General features: G+C 36.1%; 1 protein-coding gene across 1 annotated transcript; it reads left to right on the top strand.

The window, feature by feature from the left end:
* The first annotated feature begins 212 nt into the window (after nt 1-212).
* On the top strand, nt 213-4,137 carry LOC114359185 (uncharacterized). The gene is made up of 5 exons (XM_028313469.1): nt 213-450; nt 604-719; nt 2,605-2,762; nt 3,055-3,215; nt 3,750-4,137. The coding sequence occupies exons 1-5, from the start codon at nt 213-215 to the stop codon at nt 4,019-4,021; spliced, it is 945 nt and encodes a 314-aa protein (XP_028169270.1). The 3' UTR covers nt 4,022-4,137.
* The last annotated feature ends 6,506 nt before the right edge of the window (nt 4,138-10,643 follow it).

The raw sequence follows: 10,643 nt of genomic DNA, 5'->3' as shown, positions 1-10,643 counted from the left end.
CATAGCGCTACTTGCGCGAAGCCGGGGCAAATCGCTAGTCTAAGACAAAAACAAATCAAGAAGCGTCTGCGTGAAAAATTGACGTCGTAAATACACATTTTCCTAGCCTAATCACTTGAGATAAAACCAGTGGCGGCTCGCGGGAAAACAACAGTTTTCATTTGAATTCTGCGCCTGAAACTTCAGCGCAAAATGTAATTTTCGCGTGTAAAATGTTTCAGTTACACGTGGCTGTGACTTCAACGTTACTTGCCTTAATTTTAACGACAGTTGTCTCTTATAAAAATGGTGTTCATTATGATTATAAAGATTCAGTTGTGTCTAAAATTTTGCCGCAAAAAAGTGACTTGTTAACTTATTTGAAATCTTTGAGACGAACAATATATTTTTGCTCAAAACACAAGGTCGACTTGGATATGAATTTTGAGTTTGGGCTCTTTCTGATTAATGGTATGTTTTTTTCTAAACACGCGTTTCCCTATGACTCTACAATATTCATTTTATCAAATTATTATCTCTTATAAGACATCATTTATAGGGTCATATAGGGCCATTAAAACATCGTTAGTTACTATTTCTAATTTTGTATTTTTATTCTTTCAGTAAACTTAAAAAAAGCTCTACTTATCAAGCGAAACCGTATACCTAAACATGTTCAAACTTACATAACTTTACTACTGAAAGAGAATGACAATTTAATCGATTTCTTTGACTACATGGTCAGTGGAAATCATGATTCAAAGGAGAGATCGAATAAGTTAAGTGCGTACCTTTAAAGTTTAGACTAAGTTACTAAAATGATTTTCCTTTTTTACCTATTTAATTTTCTTAAGACTATACGTACCAACAATTAAAGTACCTACCGTAGTTAACCATAATTGAAATAAAATAACGCTTTTTATACTTATACAGACATCAGTATCGTGTTACCTATTTAAGTAAAATTTTAATAATTTGAAGTAGTAGATTGTGTTACTTAGACCTTTACTGTTGTTGTGTAATTTATTTTAAGTTTTGCTGCTCTTAAAATATAAATAATTGTGGATTATACTTCTAGTAACAACATTATTTTCCAACGAAACCCAATGGATGAAGAGATTACGAAGGTTTCATTTAGAATTGTCACCGGAATCAGATGAGTCCAGCCAGCGATTTTCAGGAAAGTCTCTTACGTGGTCCAGGTACATGAAAAATGTAGATGATACGGACCGGTGGAATCCATCACCAAAGTTATCAGGTGAGAATAGACTTCCATCATGTAATCATCAATTTTGTTGAGTTGTTCTTCCCGACGCCTTTGAATGATCCCTGTTAAAACCAAGATTTCGCTTGTCCACGCTCTTATTCTTCCGGTCATCGATTATGCTGATGTGTGTTATCCGGACCTTAATCAAGTTCTCCTCAACAAACTGGACCGCCTACTGAACAATTGCATCCGGTTCATATTTTGTCTTCGCAAATATGACCATGTCTCTTCCCACCGGTCTGAGCTCCATTGGCTACCTGTCCCTGCACGGCGCAATGTTAGAATCCTTACCACCCTTTTTACCATCTTAAATGACTCTAAGTAACTCCCCTTCCTATTTGAAAACACAGTTTAAACTTCTGAGTTCGACGCACGCACGTCAACTTCGTTCGTCCAACACGCTCCTTCTCTCCACTCCTTCCCACCGCACTGGTTTCCTCTCTAATTCATTTCTCCTCAATTCCATTCGCCTTTGGAACGCTCTTCCCGAGAACATCAGGCAGGCTCCTAGTAAGTTTGTTTTCAAACACTCTGTGCGCAAACATTTTCTTGAACGCATCATGTCGTCTTGATCTCCCTTATTCTTTCCTTTTCTCCCTTATCCTCTCCTATCCTCCCTTACCTCTCGTCATCCATTTTATATAAATTATATGTATGTATTTATGTATATATTTTGTATAAATATATATTATAATATTTTATGTATTATATTGTGTACATTTTTGTAGCTTTTTAGCACCGCCTACTAAATATCTCTGTTTTGCTCAAGGTCAGCTGGTAGAGAATGACGTATGGCATTAAGCTCGCCTTTTTGTACAGAACATTGTTGTGTGTGCAATAAAGTCTTTAAATAAATAAATGATGTTGATACCGACTAAGTCAGTCGACTTTGCTATGTGATCAGTAGAATAGCACAATACAGATAGTTGGCTGTATCAAGGATAGTACCTATCACATACCGTGTAAAAGTATCTATAAATACATAAAATAAAAATAAATTAGCTATCTTTATTACAGACTTCGAAATACTTATCTGACTCATGTTTTATAATTAAAATTTTAAAAATCGTATCTGGAAATCGTAAAAGAATGAGTTTTATTACCAAACATCAATAACTGAGACCAATGAAAGTGCCTTTATGTACTCAATTGATTTGATAGAGTAACTATAGAGCCATAGAAATGAGAAAGTTATCACGTTAGATAATAAAGAAAAACAGTTAATAGCAATAGTAGTAATATTTTGAAGGGGCATTAAGTTCTTTTATTTAGTTTTATGGCTCAAAGATGACGATTAGACATTACAAGTTTTTTATCTAATTGCCATGGTAGATGTTACACACCATTTTTATTTGGAGAGAGATGATGGATGTTTTAAGTCTTTTTCAGATCTTTGCATGTTATCTCTGGCAAATAATGAGATTCAAGACTCCATTCAAACTAGGTGCGATGTTTATGAACCTTGCTATGACATGCTCATGAATGGGACAGATTTTGGATACGCTCTTTCGCACAGGTTAGTAGAATTACGCCCGTATTCACAAACGATGCTTGCTTAGGTGAAGCAGCAAATCGAACGCACAGCGTTGAATAGAGCTCTGTGATTGGTTCGTCTGTCACCGTGTGTCCACGTGCACTTTGAGACCTCATAGTAATGTTTTTGAATACGGGCGTTAAACACCTCACTTCTTAGATGTTCATTTATTTTCTGTGTTCATTATTTTAACTGGTGTATTTATTTATTATTTATGTGTATTATTTATGGAGACTAAATGACCTAATGATGATGGTGATGTGTATTTATTTAGGTTGTTGTTCCTACTACATGCAAGGCACAGTAGAGGTTGCAGTATATTTTCGAAGGAGCAAGACGAGTCACTGACTAAAAAGTTCTGCAAAACTGCTTACAGTGAGGCGGAGTTTATTGCTAATAATGACTATCAGGCTGTCGATCTACTCTTAGAACAAAGTAAGTGCCTACTTTTATAAGGTAGAGTTAGAAAAATTAGTTAAGACTTGGACTGAGTTGCACCACCTAACTTAAACTGTAACCATAAAGATAACCGGTGTTTTTTATGGAGTTTAACAGATTTTTGACATTTGTTAAATAAGATGATGAGGCTTAACACCAGTTAAACTTTATCAGTGCTTTGCTTTATCTAACACTAGCGGCGGCCCGCGACTTCGTACGCGTGGGTCCCGTTTTACCCCCTTAGGGGTGGAGTTTTGTAAAATCCTTTCTTAGAGGATGCCTACGTCATATCATCTACTTACTTACTTAAATTTCAGCCCGATCCGTTCAGTGGTTTGGGCTGTGCTTTGATAGATATCACTATGTCAGTCAGTCAGTCACCTTTGAGTTTTATATATTTAGATAGATAGATTGGTATTTGAAATAAACCTGCAAATCTGAAATTTTTAGACGACTGTTTCGTAGAATTTAGGTTCATATTACAATAATTATGAGAAGGAACCTTAATCTTTACCAATTTTATTGTTTTAGTGGGTCTCTGCACTTTGGACGGCCACCCCCAATTCCTGAAACGATCGTGGCTTTCAAACGTCCTCCGTTTTCAAACTGAATACGGCTGTTTTGGGCAAAGGCTGACTCAGGCACCTGCTAGATCCAGGTTATCAAGAACCCCGCCCATCTGGAAAATAGCTAAGAACTTGGACCACAGAATAATGGATGGACTATGTGACGGGCATGTAACTTCTGTAGCATCCGCTACCCTCGCTGCTGCTATTCGATACATACTGGAGACGTACTATTGATGTTGCTAATTCGTCGAAATTAAAGGAAACAAATGAGTGACCGACACGAATACGCCAGTAACGTTTTAAAATTAAATTTGATTTCGAGCAAAACAATTTTTGAACATCTGATTTCATGACAGCAATCTTATTAAGATAATAATTATAAAAAAGCTTGATTTAGGTAGGTACTCATAGGGAAATTCATTTGGAAAGTTCCCAGGAAAATGTTATAAATAAGTATTGCATGAAACTTGAATGGTATTTTTACATGAATGTATCATTCAGAAGCTAAGTCCAGTGAAGTAGCGGGTTTTGAAATCTATGTTATAAACCATTATCGCAAGGAGTTACGCATTTTAATTGCTCTTCTCTTGGTATAGTAACTAGATCTCCCTGATAATTTATAATTATACTCATCCTTAATGAATTTTGACACGTTGAAGTTTCTATTAGGTATTCATATTCATTTATTCACTTCGCAATGTTGCAGAAGTTCCAACAATAAAGGGTAGTAGGTACAAGATGTTCAGAATGTTACATTGCTACTTCCTAGAGGTAGTTATATGTGATTTGTAAACAATAAAATTGGGCTCATTTACGTTATTTGTGCTTATATTAACCTACTGGTAACTTACTCTATACTTATACTCAGTACTATAATTTTCATTGAGAAGGGTTTTTCTTCCCGAAAATCCGGAAGTGACGCAATGCCCATGGCGATTACATGGGCCAGGTTCCGGTTGACATTGGCGCAAGTGTCGCGAGGCCGGCCGCTGTCACTTTCAACCAGTTCCGACGATCCCACTGTAAGGTTGTCGATGTGGCTGTCAAAATAAATATCATTTACAAATACCTACCTCACTATAACAGGTAGCATTATAGTACAAGCTATTCAAAATGAAAATTACATTTGTATATGGGTATTTCTCATCGCCACGGTTCTCATCGTCACCTTCGTGGCGAATTTTATTTCTAACTTATTTGAACTTTTTGTAAACAAAAATTGTAGCGCTTGATGTAAAGATTGTATTCTCAGTAAATCAGTCAAATAGTGAGTCTCGTTTGGAAGCTTCAACGTTTTGAATTTTTTGATGCCACGAAAGTGATTCTGTATTTCACAGCAATATTTTTTTCAAACTTTACTACTGTAAATGACTCTTAAGTGTTTATATAACACATATTTTGTCTTATTTTCATAGATAAATAGCAATAACATTACTGTAAATAAACTATGCTTTTAGGCCAACGTGTTTGTAATCATGTGTGGTTTATAAAAGTACCTATTTTTAAATAAAATATATTTTTAAAAAATATTTTGATATAATATAAATAGGTACCTACTTAAATACAAGATACAATTTTACCGATTAAATCATCTACTAAGTTATAAGATTCTACGCAATTGGTTTTAAGGGTGACACTGGTGGCATTCTGAAATGCTAAAGAAGCAAAAAACGGATTAACAGTATCTCAATAAAAAAGAACTCTTACTGATTATCAGTCCCTCAACAAAAATATATTTTTTATTTTGGCCAGAGGGCCACGTATTTTATTACCTATTACTAGCGGCCGCCCGCGACTTCGTACGCGTGAATCCTGTTTTTCCTGCTAATTCCCGTTCCCGTGGGAATTTCGGAAATTCCTTTCTTAGTGCACCTCTACGGTACCTAAGCTACGTCCCTTCCAAATTTCAAGTGCCTACGTTTAGCCGTTTAGGCTGTGCGTTGATCTGTCAGTCTGTCAGTCAGTTTCTCCTTTTATATATTTAGATTGCAAGCTTTTATTTACTTTCACAAGTCTGGTGTAGGCAAATCTTGCAACTTAAAATTGACCAACTTCCCGGTTTCCCATTGAGCTGAAATTTTTCATGCATGTGTAAGTCGGATGACAATGCAATATTATGATGACATGGAGCTGGAAGGTAGCCATAGGAGCTCTGCAATAAAACGACATAACCCCATAGAGTTTGGGCTCATTTGATTTGTATTGATGAGAACTTCCATCCTATATGGTAACCGGGGTCTGATGATGAAGCCGGAAGGTGGCCATAGGAAATCCGCACTGAAACGACACAACCTCATCGAGTTTGGGCTCATTTGGTTCGTATTGACGAGAACTTCAATCCTATAATGATAACTAGGGTCTAATGATGGAGCTGGAAGGTAGCCATAATAAATACGTAATAAAACGACACAACTTCGTCAAGTTTGGTAATTCATATTGACGAGCACTTCAATCACATATGATAACTAAGGTCTGATGATGGAGCTGAAAGGTGGGCATACGAATTCTCCGCACTAAAGCGACACTACCTCATCGAGTATGACTTCAATGCTACTTATATGTTAACCAGTCTGATGATGGAGTGGAAGGTGGCCATAGGAACTCCGCAATAAAGCGACACAGCCCCGTTGACTTTGGGCTCATTTAATTCGTCTTAAAGAGTACGTTGGCCTAGATCAGTGTTTTTCAACCTGTGGGTTGCTCTCTCCTCATTTGCACAAGTAAATCTCGCGATTAGCTTTTAGTCATATAAATTGAGTAAAGTAATAAGTTGATGGGTTTGAAACAATTTATATTTTATTTTATTCTTTTTAGCGCATTAAAAGCTTGTTTTTCAAAAATAATTTTTATTCCAATCTTTTATAACTCAAACTTCAGATTAAATTTATCTTACAAACAGATACCTACACAGTCACATATACAGACATACATACAGACAGACAACAAAAATACGAGGCCCTTATTTATTTATTGATGTACTGATCTCTACCAACCACGTATAATTTATTAGTTATTAAAATATTGTAAAAACATAAACACCAGTCACTATATTTTAAAATAAACCAAAGCAAGAAATCACTTTCGTGGCCTAAAATCACCTTCGTGTATAAAACACCACGAAGGTGATGCCACGAAGGTGACGAAAATTTTAGTTTTTTATGAATTATCCTTAAATTTGAATTTAACGGTTCAAGTTGAATACTACACAAATAAGTCTAACATGTTGAGTTTTCAATGGCAAAGTTTCAATTAAATTGTTTAAATTTTAGAGGTAGAAAATATTGTTCAAGCAAGCGACGGTATGTCTATGGATAATCACAAAAAGTTACGTATTTTTTTCGCGGAGCGACGATCGACCTATCTCACCTCCCCAATGGTCGAAGCGCGACTGACGTTAACCAAATAGAATGCTGTGATTGGTTTCTGGTGTTTGGTTTAACGGCAATTTTGTATTATTACTCAAAATTTTAGGTACCTAAAATCGTGTGACCAACGTATTTCGCTTTCTCAATTCAAAATAATTATAAGAAGATATTTTTTCGACTGTTGTGTGGAAAGTATATTTAATTACGATGATTTTAGTATATGATACACACAAATTTAATGAAAATTGTGAATGCAGTAACCAAATGTTTCATTGCAACCGAAGGTGTGACACGATGAGAACGCGAAAAATGACCCCGTTTTTTATCGTTTCATGTGATTTTTTCGTATTAATTTTGCTTCTATTACGATAAAATTTATTTTGTATGTAGCTAAATAGATATTTTATCATCTGATTTCAAAGTTATTGTTATAACTTATACCGTTTATGAACTATTACTGTGTGACCATCAAATTTGAGTGTAAATGAGAAGTACCCATATCATACAAAATCTCATACTCGTAAACGGAACTGCATAAGATGCCAAGTCTGTTCCACATCATCTATATTCCATATCTATCTAACTGTTGATAGAGACACTAGACAAAACCATTGTTCTTGAAGAAACTTTAAATAACATTTGATGAAGCACGTAGCTGACGGCCTATCAAACTAGACACGGTGGAGACCAGTGCTGGATTAACCCTTAAGCAAATTAAGCAATTACTTATAGCATCGTGTCTTGGAGGGCACTAAAAAGAGCACAAAAAACTGGTGGTGACTTACTGACTTAAGATAATTAACACTCTACATCTACAAATTGAAATCATGCTTTACCTACTGTCTTGTTGGTTTTTGTCAACCCTTACAACACATATGAAAAGCAGTGCATAATATTAAAGGCTACTCTTGAATGAGGCCGTGAATAGAAAAGGAGAATAATGCACCAGTTATGTAAATTGTAACCTTCAGATTTTTAATTAATAAGTACCTACTTACTTACAGGTCTGATTGTGATTGGTTAAAGGAACTACGTATGAGAAGGAAATAAACAAAAAAATAAAGGTATTTCACTAGAGCATCAATGGGTCATTCCACCGGCCAAGAAAATCACGTGTCCGGGGCCAAAAAGTACCCGAATGTCATAATATTTTAGTAACAAATATTTTTATCTAATAGTATAACTTTGGTTCTTGTTGTTAAACCAGAGAGATAGTTAATAATAGTTAATTAAGTAATTTAGAAAAAATCGTAAGTCGTCAAAAATTGATTACCACGACGTGTCCGCGCTCCCGATTTCAGAACAAATTTGCTCGTATAAATTAATCCGTTATTATTACCGCTTTCAATGCTTATGTAATCGATTACTGATTAAATAAACATTGATAAATTAAATACGATATAACTATATGACTAAAAGGTTTTGTAAAATAACTATTTGAAGTTGTGTCCGGGCGTTAACCGTGATTACCCCGACACGTCACTAATGTGCGCCTACGTCCCTAGCTACGCAATTTAGAAACGAGCTCTATCCTCCCCCGTGAACCTTTAGTGGTGGCCTGCGTGCCGAGGTGATCGGTAATGCAACTCGTCGCAGGATTTCGGAGTTATCGAGATAAGAATATGATTACCCCGACCTTGGTTCAGTGCACGATTGATTTACTCTATCCTGTTTTTTTAGGTTTCTTTACATGGAAAGTTCTTGAGAATGTACAGGAATAATGGTCCATGTAACCGCATTTTTGTGTATTAAAACATATGGGATTCAACTTACAGATTGGGCAGGGCTCAGGATAAACCTTAATTTTTTGACTACCCCGACCTTGATTACCCCGACTTTTGTCACCGAGTAATCAATAATACTGTAATTTTACTAATGAATGATTAACTAAATAACGTTTAATAAGCAAAATTGCCCTTTACTAAAATGAAATCCTATCTCCTATTAATACATAATATTATTCCTCAAAATTGGCAAGACCCCTGGACTCGACCTTATCACCGCTGAAATGCTGTAAGCCGATGTAAACTCCGCCGTTAACGTCCTGACACCTGTCTTCGAAAACATCTGGATGGAAGAGGAACTCCCAGACGACTGGCATAAGGGGCTTCTAATTATTGTGCCGAAAAAAGGGTAAAGCGATCTGGAGTGAGGAATTGCATACCGTTGGTGCAGAGGATGTTCAACGAGTCCACAATTTCACTTACCTCGGGAGCATCGTTTCAGAGCCTGGAGGTACCGAAGAGGACATCACTTCGTGCATTGCCAAGGCCAGAGCTACCTTCGCACAACTTCGAGCCGTATGGCAGTCACGGAAATTGACCCAAGCAAGATCAAAATATTCGGGTCCAACGTCAAAACAGTTCTGCTCTATGGGCGTGAAACGTGGAAGGTCACTAAGGTTATCTCGCACCAGCTGCAGATCTTCTTCAGCCGCTGTCTTCGCCGAATTCTCCAAAATCTTCAAAAGACGAACTTTTGGAACGCTGCCACGAAATACCGATCTTTCAGCAGAATAAACGCTGCAAGTGAAACTGGATCGGCCACACTCTCCGAAGGGACCCCGATCACATCCCCAAGCAGGCTCTAGATTGGAACCCCCAGGGAAAATGCAAACGTGGTCGCGCCAAAAAAACATAGCGGCGCACTGTTAAGACTTGGAGCGAGATCAAACACGAAGCTCAAGACCGAATGCGATGGAGGACTGTTGTGGACGCCTTCTGTCCCATATAGGAGACATAGGACATTGAGTCACTAATATTATATGTATAATGTATATGTATGTTTTTTACTCTTTTACGCAACAACTACTTAACAGATTTTGTTGAAACTTTACAATATTGTCGTTTATACATTAAAATAACAAATGGCTAGTTATAATAACATTTATTTTACCATAACTTAAAAAAAACCTTAGAAAATAAAATATTTTGTTTTATTTTTGATTACTCTGACTCCCAACTTTGATTACCCCGACCATGAAAATTTTGATGTCGCATAACTTTTTATTCCTGCTTGCTACAGATGGGCCAATATAAAAAATATGCTCGTAATAATGTCTATTTTGAAATGTTTTACCTAAAATTACTCTAAATTCAAAAATAAAAAAGGTCGGGGTAATCAACAAAATAATCCAGATCCGGAGAATGACCGCAATATTTTTCACGTGATACTTAACTAAGTAGATTTTCAAGTAAGAAGAAGATTAAAAAAAGGCCGTAGGTATTTTCCGGCTGTCCTCAAGTTCTGCGCTTAGCAACACATTTTGGGATTCATTTTTATTTACATACGTAGCTATGTATACAGGGTGTTAGGTAAATGGGTATATGAGCCGACACTAGCCCATGTTAACATGGGCATATAAATGGTATGGTGAAGTCAGAAATTTGATATCATCATTTTATTTTTTTTAATTTTCATACAAAATAAATTTTATAAAATCCGATTTGTATGAAAAATAAAATAATTAAAAGAAGATATCAATTTTCTGA

The sequence above is a fragment of the Ostrinia furnacalis genome, unplaced genomic scaffold (genome assembly GCF_004193835.3).
Source record: "Ostrinia furnacalis isolate ACB-3 unplaced genomic scaffold, ASM419383v2 OfSCF4245, whole genome shotgun sequence".
NCBI lineage: Eukaryota > Metazoa > Arthropoda > Insecta > Lepidoptera > Crambidae > Ostrinia > Ostrinia furnacalis.
The sequence above is the reverse complement of the archived record's forward strand: the minus strand, read 5'-3'. Positions and strand labels throughout refer to the sequence as shown.